This window comes from Acanthaster planci, linkage group LG18 (genome assembly GCF_054643075.1).
Source record: "Acanthaster planci isolate LZ-2023a linkage group LG18, COTS_SCS, whole genome shotgun sequence".
Classification (NCBI taxonomy): Eukaryota; Metazoa; Echinodermata; class Asteroidea; order Valvatida; family Acanthasteridae; genus Acanthaster; species Acanthaster planci.
In genome coordinates this window covers 6498225-6516254 of record NC_141794.1, presented here as the reverse complement: position 1 = coordinate 6516254, position 18030 = coordinate 6498225, and the positions used below count along the sequence as shown (strand labels likewise).

Sequence of the window (18030 nt, the reverse complement as noted above, 5' to 3'; positions counted from 1 at the left end):
AATCCCGCACAGACAGTGTACAGTTTATTTATTCATAAATTCAAAAAACTTACATGTATGGGCACAAATCATCGGAGATGGGGGTGATCCCCCACTTTTTGAGGGGGGGTGAATCATCCTCCCACATCTTTTCATGGTGAGAAAAAATTCAGGGAGATTCTGAAGATTTTTTTGGACTTCCAGTGGAAGGTATTTCGATAGCACTTAAAAAGGGAGAACATGTCATACATGTACAGGTAGGTTTCTCGGTAAACTGCTCCAGCTAATTCATCCGTCCAGAGAGACAGGAAATTGCACTGTCAACTACCTACATGTCATGCTTGATCAATTAAATTGTTGGACACATGCACAGTATCAAAAGCACATGTAATTAGGCCACTTGCCATCCATAAAGCATTAGGCCTTGCCAACAATTATTGTCAAACTTGCGAGATGCCTGGTCCCGAGAATAATAAAAAGCCTACACGTCAAAGGGCAATGATGCCATAGCAACATAATTTCCTATACCCTTATCGTGATACTGTTCACTGTAGGTTCATTTACTGCCCGAGCATTTCGGTAAGTCTTTGCAGTGAGCAGTTGATTCATCACGTCCCTTTTTTGCTGTTGCATATTGAAAAAAACCTGCTGTGTATATTCACTTCAATTAGTGATCACTGCTTTAACCACCAACTACTTCAGAATGTGGCATTTTGCACCTAGGTAGACTTACTGTAAAGACTGATTAAAAGTATAGTGGAAGTTCTGTTGGTATCCAGTAGTTGAAAGCAAAAATCTTGATTGTTAGAACCCACAAGGCACACAGATTGCATGATTTACTGTATCTGGAAGTCAAGTTTCTATTAAGGTCAGTATTTCTCCATTCTTGAGCTGACACACTGTGTAACGTATCCGAAAGTTACAAGGTCAAAGGTGAAAACATGTTCTAGAAAGTAGGTGTACTGTGATCACTCACTGTACTGTATACAATGTATACATTCTTTTGTGTGTGTAGGACTGCCTTTACAGAGGTTGGATTGACCATGTTAAACTGCAAGGAGAAAACTGTTACTTTGTAGCAATAGATGCATAGTACATTGTCTACAACTGTTGTGGAACTTTCTTAGAGTCTGGCAGAGTCGTAAATTTTAGGGGTTTTTTTTGGTGAAACTTTGTCGAAACTTCGGGTTTGATTGTAGTAGTTAAGCAATGTGTAAAATCCACATGCACATTCATGTAGGCGTATTCAACACGATGTTTTAAAGGGGCGATTCAAAGTGTACACGCTATGGTTGCAATGCTAGTCTGCTGTATCAGCACATTAATGAAATTGATGTTTATTTCATTGCGCATATCATGTACGTGTACTTTGTGTAATTTGTATTCATATATTTTCAGTCGATAAAGAAATATTCTTTTGTTTATTTTTAGATTAACCTTGGCATACAACTCGGCACTTGGTGTAGTCCTTGATGTAGTCTGGTGCTTGTCTACATTAAAATACTTGATGCAAACCCAAGTACATGTACATGCACTCGTCCTTAGACCTGAGTACAGTGGTGTACTTTGGCTTGTGGTTCGCCGGCCTGTACCTTGTGCTACGCTAGGAGTAAATGACCAGAGTGACTTGTTCCAGGAAGGAGTTTAATAAGCAGAAAATATAACACATTAGATGACCAACTGATCCACTACTGTGAATGTCATGTTGGGAATTCACGGTATAGTAGTTTGCAGCTCAGTGTTCGTAGTGGTGTGGGGATCATGCCCCTCTTTGCCGGCCATGAAATGCTCATGCCTGTCAGGGTGGCAACTGTGGCATAATTCATGTTATCATTTTACTGAATTGCCCTTTAATTGGAATGATGCTAAGTCTGTGTGCCGAGAGAAAGGCGGAAATATGGCTGCTCCACGTTCACCTGAAGAGATGAATTTTATGATTGATGTGGCACAACAGAGGGGCAGCGAGTTTTATGCATGGATCGCTTGCAATGACTTGCAAGTTGAAGGAGTTTGGGAGTGTGATGGTCAGAGAGGAAACGAACTATTTCTGAAATGGGGACCTGGACAACCGGATAATTGTTGCGGTGATCAAGACTGTGCTGTATTGGCTTCAACACATCATGACAGTATGGATGATGGTTCTTGTAGTGATCTTCACGAGGCTTTCTGTGTGCGCCAGGCTGCCTGCACTCCTCGTCCGACCCAACCCTATCACTACTGCTTCTCTACCAACAACCACGGCCACATTCTCAACTCAACCTGCCTCCTCGACCACATCATCCGGGAGTTTAGCACTGACAGTGTCAGTGCCTGTGGCTCAGCCTGCATTGAGGAGTCTGGATGTCGCTCCTTCAACATCAAGGAAACAGAAGATCAGGGGAAAATATGCCAGCTAAACAATGGCACCAGCTCCGAAGACAAGGCTAAGTTCCAAAACACCACTTATTTCTGTACCTACTCAGAGGTATGCCATGCCTAGATATGACTGGACTGGACAATCCCAGTAATGTCGTCTAAAATTTGAGTTTGAACTGAGTACTGTCCAGTATTGAAGAAAAACATTCTTCACAATTCACTTTATTCCCTGTGGGGAAAAGGCTGATCAAGGTCATGTGCAAACTCTAGAAGGTAAGAATTGTCATTTAAATTTGACATTACAAAACAAATACCTAATGTCCATTGATCTCTAACTTGCACTGAAATTCAGTACTCATGTTCGAGGTTAGGAAGTTATTATGCTTTGAAGTATACTTGTATGTACCTATATACAATGTATGTACCTATATAATTTCTTGAAACTCAAAAAATCACACTTTCTTGTTGTTTGAATACAATTAATATGTATAACTTAATTTCACATTCTCCGACCTGAATGTGATTAAATAGCAAATGAGGAAATCTGATTTGTGGAGAAACTGTATCAAAAATATACCAAAGATTGTATAGGACATCATGCATCCAAACAGTTTATCAGTTAAAATTAATAAAACACATGTTTTAATCTTAATATTAAGCAAATTCCTTAATACTTTCAGGTATTGTGGTTGTAGTTAGAGATTAACTTCAGCAGAATTGCTATTTCTCATAGTTTAGGAATCTTCAAGTTGTATGAATGTAATTAATGTAGTTTTACTAGTGGCATTCATCCTGAATCAGTTTGCAGCGAGATAAAAACCTTACTTCTTTTAAACAAGTAGTGCGTTTCCCAATGGCAATGACTTTTAGGTCTTTTCTTCTGAATTTCTGATAGAATTTGGTAGTTTTACTGCATAACCGAACAGTTTGTCAGTTAAAATTAGTACCAAAAACATGTTGTTTTCATCTCAAAATGAAGCTATTAATACTTTCAAGTTTTGTGGTTGTACTTAGGGATTATGTAGTTTGATGGTAAATAATTAAACTTGTAAGATGTCTGCACCAGTAATTAGCGATGACAGGCTCGAGTCCTACCCAAGAAAGCTTACTACACTGACAATATATACATACATACAGTGTGTATATTTGAAAGCCTAAGAACAAAACCCAGTATAAAAATTAATTTATAATTGCCTTATATCATTTGTGTCTAAGTTCTCCTCCTTAAATGTAAATATTTCTAGTGAAAAGTTTGCGGTCACATCATACGAGGGATTCACTGTAACATGACAATTAAGGGCTAAAACGAAATCTTGAAATTCTAGCAATCTGGTAACTAGAACAATTGAGGTATTTAGCAGATCAGTGATGAACGGTAAATGTTTGTTTCTGTGCATAATCACATACAACACTTGTGTATATTCCAGGACTGGAATATTGCATGTACGTGAAATAGTATAACACTGTTCAAACATCAATTTATTCAGCAGTCAGGTTGGGTTACTTTCATTCCTTTGTGGAAAATTCCCTTTTCAAGTGTTTAGAATAAGAGCTGGAAATTAAATGCATGCCAGGACTGGTTTCATATCGGTTATTTTGCATAACGTTTATAAGGCAAGATCCATTCTCTTTCCGTGTCTTAATGTAGCGTCACAGTGCAGAAGGAGAGAAGCTTCGCAAAACAAAAGATCCTTAAAAATTACAGTGAGTGGGGATAGAATTATATAAATGGTTCCTGAAAACTTTAAGTCTACCTGTAAGTCATAATGAAGATAAAGGTAAACAGGATGTGTCTTCAAAAGAGTGCCTGGATCGGCATGGACTTGATAAAAAAAGTTACATGATGCTTGTCTTGTCAGCTAGCCTACCTCAAGCTTTTGAATGAGTGCTTTTTCAAACTGACTAAAGCACACATTGAACGCTGTTCTCTGGTGGTCATTGTAAAATAATGTATAGCAACCAATCTACCAAAAGTATAGTGAGCCAGGGCAAGCACACTAAGTGCGTAAAATACATGAATACTAACAAGTATAATGAATCTGAACTTTTGGAAACAATTGGATGACAGAAACCCTGTTCAACGTACTGTAGCCGACCAGCCCCACGTCAGTTGGACAGTGGGAGGAAGGAGGAACGGTCCCCTAATTAAAGTGGACGAGCACTTGGAGAAGACGTAAACAATAAATGATGTTTAAATCCAGAACTACAATTTATTAAATATGAAAACAGTTGGTGTAGTGTAATGGCTAGACGGCAACGTAAATAACAGTATAATGCATGGTCAAAGGCTAACACTGCTAGCTAACCAATACACTGTGGCACGTTGTAGAACAGAAAGCAGTTACCACATTGGGTCCCGTAAATCGTACAATTTCTCAGACAGAAGATCGTGTGAAGTATTTATACAATGATAACTACTTATTAGGGGTTCCTAGCATTGACTCTCTCCCACATTTAGGGGCATGGCCGAAGACACGCTCCCTGCAAATTAATAGAAGCAAAATGCAGAAAGTACAGTTCTACATTCGAGACCAAAAGCAAAGAGATCACTTTCACACTGCTTGCCCGGGAAGCCTATCAAAAAAGTATCCACTTTATGTTAATTACCTCTGTGGCACGTATTGGAAGGATGGGGGCGCCCTTACTCAGGTACGGTTCCCTACAGTACCTCAATGTAAGACCACAAAAAGGAACCTTTTAAAAAGGCCTTTTGTCTTTAATTAGGGAAACAAATGATCAGCCAAGTTTCACAGCAGCCTATAAACATAATCAAAGCATGTACATGTACGTACATAATTATGCCAATAAGTAGATAGAACTCATCACGGTTATATTCATGTTGTGTGAAACATTTTCACTTTCTAATGTAGATTTCTAGAGTTGCAAAATCTGGAGTTGAACTGCAACATTTTCAAGTTTAGAAAGTTTCAAGTCACCCAACTGCACTTATGGCTTTCAGCCTTGATCACTTTGCACTGAGATGAGTCCTTGCATCTTCTGGATAACTGGTGATTTTCTCAATAAATGTAATGCTATGTTGCACCAAAATGACATAAAACTTTCAGGTCTTTTCATTCTGTTAGAATCTTATCATTTTGAAGCACAACTCAGCTGGGTAAACTACTTCGGCTTGTTTGGGAAAAGGGGCATGGTTAGTGAGCCTGTGTTGGGCCAAGGTGGGTACTGCACTCACCCCACAGATGGTGGAAGTAGGTTGATCTTACACATCTTCAAAACAGGCGGGGGAGGGGTAAAGATAACAGTATACTTAGTGGGTACGACACCGACCTGTCCTAACCCCATATTTCAACCCAACTGCAGCACTGATAAAAAACCCTGGGCTCTTTTATGTTCCAGCTACATGTACATTGTATATAGTTGCATGGACTAGTGACTCACAACAAAAAGAGGCATATTTTGACACCTTAAAGTGAACAATCTTTTCATTTCATGTACATGCACTCCTTCCACATGTTCCATTTTCTTTTTATTTCGTATTTGCTGTCATTTTTACTTGTTTGTTAATGTACAATTTTTTATTCCTTACCTTTTGTTTTTAGCAAATTCACCTCCAGTTTAAACTCAGTTTTAACACTACCACCGTTATCGAAGCAAACTTTTTGGAATAATCCAACATTACAATATCATTATATAACGATGACAATTTGTAGACTTTTACAGAAATGTCAATCATTTAAAAACTTACCTGTTAATACCTCCCAAGTGATATTCCAAATGCAAGTATTTTCCAAATGAAGTAATTTCCTTCAGTGACAGGAGGATTTTGACAGTAAGCATGTAATTCCAAGGTTGTAAACGTGGTCTCAATTTGAACAGGCATTGAACTTGTCCCTCAGCTGCCGCTGGAATTTGCTTTACTCCGAGAGTCATATGGATAGCATTCTGATTACTTGAATCAAGCACTATTTCCTCAGCTAACATAAATTTATTTGTGAGGTACATATAATGAAGAAACTCCGGCGTGCCCATCCACCGACGTGGTGCTAGAAAGTCTGCATGTCGATACGGCCACAGACGTGGAAGAGAAAAACCATGGTGTGATACAAATGATAGGGTGTGGTGGATGCAAGCAACACGTGCGCGGTGCACCCAGCCCACGCGAGAAGTTGTTGCGTAATAAAACCAAGGCGCCGCAAAGTGGCGCTATCGTAACAGGCCGGGAGTAATAAGGGCGCACCCTTATATTAAGGCCAGAAATATGTCCGCCGAGCTCATTAATAAAAGTTACAGTCTCAAAATATTCTATATTAGAGGGTCCTGAGAGTCATGGAACTGGGGAATTGAAGAAATATGACACTGAACCTCTGGGCCGGCCTCAGGGCTTCCAATTCTGAGCAATTTGGATGCAATCGGGTCCGAAAGTGGCACTATTTGAGCCATTTTGCAGAGGGATGCATTTCCAAAATGGCTACTTTCCCGGACAGTGAAATTTCATTAATTTTAGGGGTGGTCTGCTTTGGGTGAGACTTTTTCAAAATTTCATTGGTCAACCCACAAACAAATTGAAAGAAAAAAGAAAGAGAAGACGTGGGAAACCATTTTTCTGTGCAGCCTTAACACCTGTGAGAGTTGTAAGTATTTTTTTAATGTTTGTGAAGTATTGGGATTTATCACTGCTGTCTATGGGAATTTATTCGTAGGGGTGCACCCATAAAGCTTTTATGTATCTGCAGATGCACAAAGCTAACCCACGCTGCGGATTGTGAATTCCTCCGAGATAAACGCTGGTAGAAACCTATATTGTTCTCGTGCACAATGGATAATAGTGGAGAGAGGGACTTGGTTTAAGTCTGAGAAACGACTCAAATGGTGGAAATTTTTTTCGTGAAGTTCTGCAACACTAGACAACGGATTGAATTAGTTGAAAGTATTCAGTATAAAAAATGAAGTGGCACATACAGTTCCTTTGTTTTCGGGACTATAGTTTTGGGAGGAGCGGAGTTCCAATTAAAGAATAGGCTTGGAGCTGTACCTCCGGGCGTGAATTTTTCATAAACGGCTCATTGCTGGACCTCGGTCATTCTTTGCACAAATTTAGAAAAAAGCGAAAGCTATTAAAAAACTTAAGGGAAGGGACTGGAATAGAAATTACAAATTCGCTAGGAAAAAACTAAGATTTGACCCCCTCCAACTGTGAATTGTTCATCAGTTCTTAACTGACGAGTCTTCTGCCCCCAAGAAAAAATGGCTTGCATGGGAAAACTGTCAACTGTCAATGGGGGCGCCCCCCCTTCCTCCGGTGACAGCCTGTAGTCTTGATGCTATACTAAGAAGTCTTTTGTTTCTGTTAAGTCTTTTCGAGGTTGTAAAGCTGCAACCAAACATGTTGGAGTTTCCCCCTCCATGTGTCTGCGTGGCTGGGCGTGGTAATTTCCTTGGCACGATAATATTCGATTACCTCAGACTTTTTAACTGCCAGTATTGGCGTAACTACGGGGGGGGCACGGGTGCCCCCCGCCATTTAAAATCCATGAACAACCTATGCTCCTTGTCTTTTTGGCGCAACCTTGGAAAAATGTGTGCACTCCCAGGTGCCTCCGGACATAATAGCCCTAGTTATGCCACTGACTTCCAGTCCTTCTAACAGTTGAAAAAGATGAAATCAAAGATCGCAGAGCGCCGCGTAGATGGAGAACACTGCCCAAAAGCCTTAAAGTTGACCCCTGACGGCGCGCTTGCAGCACCCTTGGATAGGAAAAATAACGTGCAAAGATTTTTCGTTCAGTTACTTCTTAAAAAATTCAACTAAGAAAAGGGGCTTTGGAAAATATTTGTTAGTATATCAGTTCATAGAAACTAAAAATCACTGACCCAAAAGATAAATATCCTGCCAAAAATTGATCCATCACTTTCGAAAATCTAAACACTTGAAGAACAGTGCAATGCGGCAGTCTCGTACGCAGATGAACATTTACGCTTTGAAATTTTATGGTAGTCCGAGATAAAAACAGATCCAAATATTTTACGCAGTCTTATAATTAATAAGTAATAAAATTAAAGCAATAATCTAGTATAGTTGGTGATTCATCACAATATATAGGGTCAATACGGGCGATTCACAATAGTGCACCTCAAAGAGTTTGCAACGCGTTCACCAATCGCAGTTTGTGAACTCCATACGCGCATTGGGTCGACAGATTTCGCACACTCTGATTGGTCGAAGTGTTGCAAGCTAGTGGAGGCGCACTGTTGTGAAACGCCCGTATTTTGTTCAGTTTCCAAACCCATGCACGGGACAGGCAGGCCAGTCTACGTTTTGAAGGTTTCTGGTGCCCAAACGTCCAACAGAGCTATGACCAAACCATTTCCAGGGACAGTTTTGGCGCACCCCTAACTAGAAATATGTTTGTAACGTCAATTCAATAACCAGGAACATGTTAAGAGTGCCTGACAAAAAGAAGAGCCAAAAACGGTTATGTCATCTGACAGAGGCTATCACAAGGTAGCAGACGAAAACTGTTAATTAATATTTTTCCTATTCAATATTCGGCACGTTCCTCATGCACTTGTGCTGCTCTCTCTTTTCTCATACGTTCAGGCAGAAAGTATATCTTTGAATTCTCTGCATATAGCTGATCTTGAATCGTATAATTCACTCATTTGAGGGGAGACAAATATTTTCTATTTTCCGCCATTTTGAACCAACGTCGAAACAACTCCAGCCGTTCGGTCTAAACATTGACGTCACAAAGGCATAACCAAAGTCTAAGCTAGTGCTGGACCCAGTATGATTCCCCAAACCTTTAATGATTAATGGCTGTTATGTGTATGATAAATACCCACCTGCATGTAAGTACACCCATGTTTGTAATAAATAGCATGTCATGGAAAGCAATTGTTTAACATGTGCATGTGATCTAAAGCATATATAATGCATTTTGTTTATATTGTAGGTGATTTGACATATTTTTGTCGGATCTAGCAAAGGTTTGAAGTGCATCCAGCAGAATTACACCATTTTCACCTGGTCACCAAGTTTATTATGCAGATTTACCAGTCCAAACATGGCGTTCGTTACCGAGAGCAACACCTGGTGTAAAAGAACACTGTGCGCTATATTACGACGATCAAAGATAAACAGCAAAGGCTGCCTCATCTGGAGGGGAGCTTTGAAAAGCCTGTCTGGCCGCCGGAGAACAAAATACGGTCAACTTTTCTGCCGTGCTCCAGGCTCGAAGAAACGCTCAGTGAAAAGCGTGCATCGAGTGGCTTACATGGCACATACTGGTAATTTAGATTTACCACGGAAGTGCGATGTGAGCCACCTGTGCCACAATTCATTGTGTGTCCTCTTCCAGCACCTTTCCCTAGAACCGAGGGCTGTAAACAACCTTCGTAAAAAATGCAAGAAGCTGAAGCATTGCTGGGGCCATGATGGCTATAAAGATTGTATACTTTAAAGTAAGTAGGCCGTAGAATAGTTACACTAAACGGAAAGTGAAGCCATTCATAATCAAGGACTTAAAATCATTTGCTAGGAATATGCCTGGAGTAGTTGTGTTCAACCCTTGTATTGTAACTTTTGTTCACTCAATGGAATTTTGAATCAAATTCAGGATCAAATTAACCTCGTTTGTACAGAGTTTGTGTAGAGTAACAGAGTTGAAATATTTCTATGTTAGTATAGGCTTCCCCTTTGGCTCTTTTGGCATGGTATTTTTGTGCCTCCTCTATTTCATCCACAGCCTTCGCCGCTTGAGAATCCAGAGTAATGGACACCTAGCAGCTTTACACTTTTTCACAACAGGCTTTTCACGCCCATATGTGAACTGCACTGTGATCTGTCCTTGAACTTTTCTGGAAAAGGTTTGAGTTAACATTGAATACATCATTCATACTTTCTGATTTTTGAGTCAGTATTCCATACCTTGCTTTGCTCAAAGCCTCACTGAAATCCATTCAACCTACAGGGAAGACTGCCAAGTGACTTGTCATTACACTCAACCCTTCGCCAATCGTTTTCGAGCCCAACAATAGTCTAAGAGTGAAACATCGAGTGGAATGGACAGAAAGGATGAAATGCTAGATGGTCAGCAGCTTGCCATGGATGGTTTCCCCCTTCCCCCGAGGGAAGAGGAGGGGAAATCAGAAGAAAGAATGTGGCAAAGTGCGCACTGGAAGCATCTTAAGAGATAACCGTTTGTTTCAACGAACTCCAGGGGCTTGTTTTAGACTTGACATTCTTTTTCCTGCCATGTTTAAGACTCGTTATATTTTCTGTTGTAATAATTTTCGTTCAAATAGCTTCTATAAATGTCAGTGGGTTCAGAAAAGAGAACAAGCATTACCAAACCTTTGAGTTGGTGAGGTTGAAAAAATTACGACGTTCTTTTTGTTAAGGAGGCTCAAGCCTGCAGTTTTAAGGAGGCACGTAAATTGTAGTAAATTTGGTGACCCTAGGCTCTGGTCCATTGACTTCGTGATAGCTCTGGGGTGGCTATTCTATTCTCGGGGCACCAGTTGTCGTATTGTCTCACAGTCACTTATCAGGGTAGTAATCAAAGGGTTCGTTTGGTCAACATGTATGGTCTTAATGACCAAAAATTGCACCAGCTGTTGTTATCAGAGTATCTATACGTCTTCTCTGTAGAGGCATGCGCCACGTGAATTTTTGAGGAGATTTTAATTGTGTCGAAAACCTTCATCTTGGTTGGGGGAACTTAAGTACTCTTTGGGGGGTCTCGTGAAATTCAACAACTGTGAGAGAGTGAGACCTTGCGGAGCGCTGGCAGATGCACAATCCGGGTCAACGCTGATTCACATTGGATTCTCGTGACCAGAGTCGTACCACCTGCATTGACTGGCATTTTCTAAACAATTTCCGTACAGTCGAAGTAAAATTCGACTGCAAGGAGGCACCTAGTTAAGCCCTGTTAGAGTCCTTTGGGGATTTGGGGTATCTCCCCAGGACCATTTGGAGCCTTGGCAACTGATGCTTGGGGGCAGATTTGATATAACCTTCAAATCTGCCACCCTTCTGAAGAAGTTTATGCCTAGTTTTGACGGGATTGTTGGATGCCATGTCCTGTCGTGTAGCATCCTCAAGCTCATTACAGTCAAGTACTCGTGTAGCATCCTCAAGCTCATTACAATCAAGAATCATGTACGACAATATCGTCTGGTCAATTTTGTCGCAATACGGTAGGGTTCATAAGGGGAGGTTTATGACCTACCCTGAAGAGCCCTCTGTCTTTACTGGCACCCGGCAGTATCTTATATGTCGGGTGTCGTGAATATCCCATCAGCTCTCCGCATCGGGAACCGCAATGCCTGGATCAGCTACTCTGGCCAGACACGGACTTGCACCTGATGCAGGAACCAAGGACACAAAGCTTCGGCTTGTAAGGCCGTTAAGTGCTGTAACTTAGCAGTCGGGCATTCCTCTTTGGAGTACCCTAACCGTGTCAAGTGTACAAAATACTGAGGGGACATGAGGCACAGTGCCGCAAGTCCTTTGCCAGAAAGGCGCGGCCGTCTAAACGTTGCGTCGACGTTGTTGTGCAGGAGGAAGTCATCCCTGCACAACCTGCCAAAGGTAGTTCACCGCCTCAGCCGGAACCCACGATAGTGATTCCAGCAGAGGGGGATAAAAAAAAAAGATGAAAAGTCTCTTTTATTAGAGTCCCGGCCGTCGGACTCTGAGACCCAATCAGAGGTGGCAAGCTAAAAATCATCTCGAATTCACCTTGCAGCAGGCATCGTGCATTCGGCCCTCCACGCAGCCAAGGCCCGGTGGAGTCCCTGTCTGCATGGACTTGTTTCCATTGCAGGCAGGTGATTTCTGCGACGTGCTGTTTTGATTTTTTGCGCTGCCTGTACAGGCGTTAACAGGACCTTTTTTCGTCTGTGGCGACGTCCAAGATCAGTTGCACTTGTGATTCAAGTCGAGGGGGACTGAAAAAACCGTGACGACGTTGACAGATCTTCCTCAGAGTTCGGGTCGCCGGACTTTGAGTCCATGTCGGAGGGGGGAAGTCCAAAATGCCTCAATTTTCCTTAACTCGAGCACTGTGTATTCGTAGCCTTGGTCAAGGTGTTCGCCATTCGTTGCAGCGCAGCGAGCACCACCCGCTCGTTGACTTACATGTACTGTAGGCCTACATACCTGCATACAATGCAAAATCAAGGCGAATAGCGATCTCATGCAGCTTAAGAAATATGCAAATCAGCTGAACCAACGTTCGTCCAGGTTCAGCTGATTTGCATATTTCTTAAGCCGTGTGAGGTCGCTATTAGCCTCGATTTTGCAATGTATGCAGGTATGTACATGTACGTACGCAAATACTAGGTGCGAACTAGGTTAGCGAGCGGGTGGTGCACGCTGCGCTGCAACGAATGACGAACGCTTTGACCAAGGCTATGTATTCGTTGCTCGACACAAATGGGCAATGTCCCCGTCTGATGGTGGACTTGTTTCCATTGCAAGTGGGGGAGTATGACGGCAATTAGTCACCGCAGCAGAACTTTCGCTAGTTGTCCGTTCTTTAAAAGTTCAGCTAAAGTCTTTCAAAATAAATCTATAGTTGAGCCCAGAAGAAACCCGTTCCCTCGGTTCAAAACCTTTATTTGGGTGTAATTTGATATATAGCATATCTGCACTGTTGCCAAAGTGTACTGCAAGTTTTACAACAGTCTTTTTACATATGAAACAAGGACGCAATCCTGTTCCAAAGTTCTTCGGAATGACCTTGACGCCCCATTTCTTAAATTGTGACATTTTAGAGGCCACTAAATGGATGCATGAGAAGGCGCTATGACGGCTCACCAATTTTTATAGAACATGTATATAATGGGACATGCTGAGCCACTTTGCTTAAAGTTATTTTAACCATGATTCTTTTTAAATTCAACACTTTGCCACCTTCTCACAGCAGAAGTGTTACAACTTCATCAGATTGGCTTCCCCCAAAAAGCGTCCCAGTCAAAGGTACAAAGGCTGCGCAAGAGAGCAATAGTTGCACTCCAACAGTTACTCGAGGGCTATCGTCAAGAGCGCGAGCGCCTCATAAAGGCCGACCCGGCTCAGCGAGGGTGGTGGTCCCACTGGGAGTGTCCCCTGAGAGCGCGGTGAGCAAGAAAAAGAGATGGTGGCCCTCTGGAGCTAAACAGGGGCCTACGGGGTCGTGTTCGAGAACCCCCTCCTGTATTCTACTGAAACAAACCACAAAGGGGCGCCTTGTCCTTTTTTTAGTGTTTCTTTATTTATGGGTGGAGAAAATGAGCATTTTTGTCTTGGAAGTTGTCAAAACAGTAAAGATTACAGCCAAATATCGGAGGAATGTACACCGTATCTCTTTAGAGGGGCTTATTGACTTTTACGCCCTATAATAACTGGAAAAGGGCCTCAAATTCCCCCATTTTGTCCTCCAAAAGTCCCCTCCCCGGCGCCGGGGAAACGGAAATTAGAAAGTTCCAATGAATAATTCTGTCTGTTTGTCCTCTTTTTGGTAGTTTTTCTTCTTCCCGCAGTTTTCCAGAAAATATTTGATTTTCCTCTTTGTTTACTGAATTGGGCTTTACTGAAATGGTTTTACTCAATTGTCGCTGCGTACAAAACACTGCCGCATTCAGTGGCAACGGACAAACTGTGTAATATCCTTCTTCAGAAAACCAGAAAGCGTATTCAATTTTTGGAATTGGTTTCTCTATTTTGGATAGATTGTTTTCGTTTTGAGCCATTTTTACTTCGAAATCGCCCCTCGAGGTGATATTAAAGGGTGCATTCCCCAAATCGTTGGATATCTGCGCCCGAACTCATTAATATTTTGTGATCCCACGGGATTTTTACAATAAGACATGCCATAATCAGAAGGCATCATAGAAATATTTCTATAAATCCCGAATTTGGGACTGGTAGTTTCTAGTTCAGGGTATTTCTTTTACAAAAAGCCCCAAATTGCCGGCCTGTTTCGTTTTTGTTTTGTTTTTTTTACATTGAGCCGTCCTATCACGTTCGATAACTTTTGGAAGAAAATTTCCTAACCGAAACCACACCATGAAACACTCATGTTGGAATTTTACCTTTGTCTTCCTGAAGTATAATATTTGGGAAAAGTTACGTGGAAATGGGTAAGAAACGAATTTTATTAATTACCTTTCACGTCCAGCGATATCGTACCAAGGTCTCCTTGTTCGCGCACGTTTGTTTTCACTCGCCGTTCTTTCTTGAAAACAAGAGTGTACAACCTTGCAAAGATTTACCTACCTGCAGTCGATGGGTTCCAGATTCCGTTGAGTTGACATCAAGCAGTTATTGTCAGCAAAGGTCAGATCAAATCTTTCGTAAAGCAGAATATTGCTTTAAGTTTATTACCTTATAAATTATAAAAGTGGCTATTAAAATATTTTGATCTGTTTTTATTTCTGCTTTTACCCACAGACTACCATACAATTTCAAGCCGTAAATGTTCATCTGCGTACGAGACTGCCGCATTGCACTGTTCTTCATGTATTTAGATATTCGGAAGTGGTGGGTCAATTTTTGGCAGGATATTTCTCTTTTAGGTCAGATAATTTTTCAGTTTCTATGAACTGATATACGAGCAAATATTTTCCAAAGCCCTTTTCCGAGTTGTATTTTTAAAAAGAAGTAACCTAACAAAAAGATATTAAAAATTCTAAAATCTTTGCACGTTGTTTTTCCTATCCAAGGGTTCTGGAAGTGCGCCATAAACATTCCTCTGGGGTGTACCGCAGCAAATAAATTCCCATAGACAGAAGTGATGAATCCCCATACGTCACAAGTATTTAAAAAAATATAACTCTTCCCCGTATCCTCTTTCATTTTCCTTTCAATTTTTAGTTGGTTGACCAATGAATTTTTGAGAAAATTCTCACCCAAAGCAGACCACCCCTAAAATTAAGGAAATGTCACTGCCCGGAAAAGTAGCCATTTTGAAAAGGCATCCCTCTGCAGAATGGCTCAAATAGTGCTACTTTCAAACCCGATTGCATTTAATTTACTCAGAATTGGAAGCCCTGAGTCCAGGCTAGGATTCATTGTCATATTTCTTCAATTCCCTAGTTCCATGGCTCTCAAGACCCTCTAATATAGAGCATTTTGAGTCTATAACTTTTATTAATTAATGAGCTCAGCAGAAATATTAATTCTAGCCTATATCTGTGGGTGCATCCCCTGGTTATTAGGGTGCAGTCCACTAGTTCAAATGAGAATTTCTTGCCAGCTCATTAGCATTAAAAGTGCCCCCCCCCAGTATCTTTTGAAAAAGGAGATTGTTTGGCTCCCAAAATGATGACGTTGTGTAAATCGTTGCCAAGATCAACTCCTTGAGTCTTTGAGCTTTCATATGAGAGCAGTATGGCTAAAGACTACGGTTGAAAATGGTCCTAAAGTTTGCCACTTGGAAAATGGCTGCAATTGGACTTTGGGGAAAAATCACTTTTCGGGGTTTGATTTCGTTTTGTGGGAATAATTAAAAATGTAATTGGTTAACCCGCAAAAAATTGAAAGAAATTGAAAGATTAGGGATAAGACAATAATTTCATTTGTTTACCTGAAAACTCTGTTGGTATGCATGTAGGCTAACTGGGCCCTGAACAGTGGTACCGGTGATTTTACACTGTTTTCAGTGGGGCTTGAACTGGTGGACTGTACCCATTAGACTCTCTGCGCAATGTCTATAGGTGCATTCCACCAAATCGCGCGAGCTCATTAATATTTTGTGATCCCACGGGAGGCATCATAGAAATATTTCTGTAAATCCCGAATTTGGGACTGATAGTTTCCAGTTCAGGGGATTTCTTTCACAAAAAGCCCCGAACTGCGGACCTATTTTGGATAGAGGCTGGAGGCCACATTCAGAAATGAGGGCTTAGTTTTACTGCTATTTTTGGGGTATCTTCGTTCAAAGTCGAATTAAAAAATTTCGTGGCTAATCCCCATGAAATTGAAACGAAAAGTGATCTTCTGGCCATAATCAACAGGCGGCGCAATTTCGGTCCGATTTTGCACTGTGTATTTGGTTTGATGTAGCCCAATACCCACGAACCTATGCAAGTCACATGGTGGCGCCCTTCACAGTCATCGTGTCAGGTTCCGGTTAGACTTGTCTTCGTTCACGCACGGAGCATCCAGTGATCTTGTTTGTGAAACAAGCCTATTTTAGTCGCCTCGAAGGTTCTATATATGCCTTTTGTGAAGCTGCCAGACAGAAGTCACGTTGGCACTCCGTCACGTTTTAAAACCCAGCACAGTTATGACTGTCAATGTCATGTCCATGGTGTGTGCCCACTGTCAATGTCAGTTGTGCTGTATCTAACACGCAGTGACTGGCTAGTCCCTTAACGTGAACTGGGACAAATGAGTGCATGCTGAAACCAATTTTTGAGAAGATATTTTACATAAAGATGGTGAATGTGATTAAAGGCGTCCTAGTTAAATGGTAAGATACTAAGAAGTTAGAAATACATTTGAGACTCATTTGAGAATTTAGCCTTTTTAAGACATGTTAGAGTTGACCATGTTGACTGCAGTGTAACCCTAACTATACAGTAACACAACAGTCCTTAATCATTCATAGTCAATCCTCCAATTTCAACATGATTTTATGTACACCCTCATAAGGTTAACATAATTTAGCCAGGCATGGGAGGATAATGGGAGGTGATATCATGTTTTATAGGCAGGCCAACAAATGCATACCCTTTGACTAGAACTCTTTTCACTTGACTGGTTTTCGTCCATTTCATGTTTGATTCAGCAGGAAGAAAGGGGAAAATAATGTAGGGATGGGAACCAGTCTAAAATCTGTGGACAAAATGGGAGACGTTTACCATGTATACATGTACATGAGGACCATTCTCCTAACAGAAGGCTATTGTAATGGCTAGGATTTATGCAAGTGTTAAGCACAATCTTGACTCTTGCACAAATTCAATTACTTTCTCCTGAGTTGATTCTCTTACAAATGGATCTTTTTCATAGATCAGCTCAGGATGAAGTATATGAATTGGCACAAGAGCCAAGACTGCGCCCAAGACAAGTTTTGTATAAAACAAACTACGTGTGTTTTTTTATTTGTGCAATGGTAAGAATAATTTCATGGGATGAAAGATGAAAGTGTTCCATTTCACTTTGCCTTGTGTCACAAAACATTTCATCTGTCACCTCATGAGATTATTCTTACATGTACCATTGTACTCATAAATATTCATGATTTTCAAAATAATATTGACATGAACTCAACTTTGCGTTCTCAGTGCGTGATTTGAGGGATTGAATGATAAACAATACAAGCACTTTATGCATGAAACTGGGGGGTAGTGAACCAGTAAAACAAAAATGTGTACAGTAGTTTTTCTTACATTTCTCGTGCAGAGGTTACACTAGTTACAGTAATCATAGTAGGATAATCATAGGCAACGGTTGATAGGCCAGGCTAGAGGCTAGGCCAGGCCAGCGCAGTTGAGTTGTTTACAACAAAACACAGACACACAGGGTTGCAGTATAGATGTTGTGCAGTGTGTATGGATCATATTCCATGCCAGACCAACACACTTTTTGACCTTAGGTCTTCAAATTTGAGAAAAAAATTGCAGTGCTTGTAGACATCAATGAATAATAAATACCTGCCAATTTTTAGCAGAATCCGTCCTTCCATGTGGTCAGGGCAGAGATCAACAAAAATGGTCAATTTTTACTTTAAAAAATCTACC

The 18030-nt window shown here is 41.0% G+C and overlaps 1 protein-coding gene and 1 long non-coding RNA gene across 3 annotated transcripts in view; one reads left to right on the top strand and one right to left on the bottom strand.

Moving 5' to 3' along the window:
* The window catches only part of LOC110982749 (uncharacterized), a 104778-nt gene extending 98323 nt beyond the window's left edge, over window positions 1–6455 (bottom strand). The window contains exon 1 of the long non-coding RNA XR_015428300.1: window positions 6041–6455. This is a non-coding gene — a long non-coding RNA (uncharacterized LOC110982749). The remainder of the gene's footprint in view (window positions 1–6040) is intronic.
* LOC147796126 (CD209 antigen-like) lies at window positions 256–3454 on the top strand. Of its 2 annotated transcripts, none has more exons than XM_087148969.1 (2): window positions 256–847; window positions 1411–3454. In XM_087148969.1, the coding sequence occupies exon 2, from the start codon at window positions 1682–1684 to the stop codon at window positions 2456–2458; it is 777 nt and encodes a 258-aa protein (XP_087005095.1). In that variant the 5' UTR covers window positions 256–847; window positions 1411–1681; the 3' UTR covers window positions 2459–3454. The 2 variants fall into 2 exon arrangements, with proteins under 2 accessions (XP_087005095.1, XP_087005096.1); XM_087148970.1 differs by lacking the exon at window positions 256–847 and adding an exon at window positions 942–1010.
* Window positions 6456–18030: the final 11575 nt, after the last annotated feature.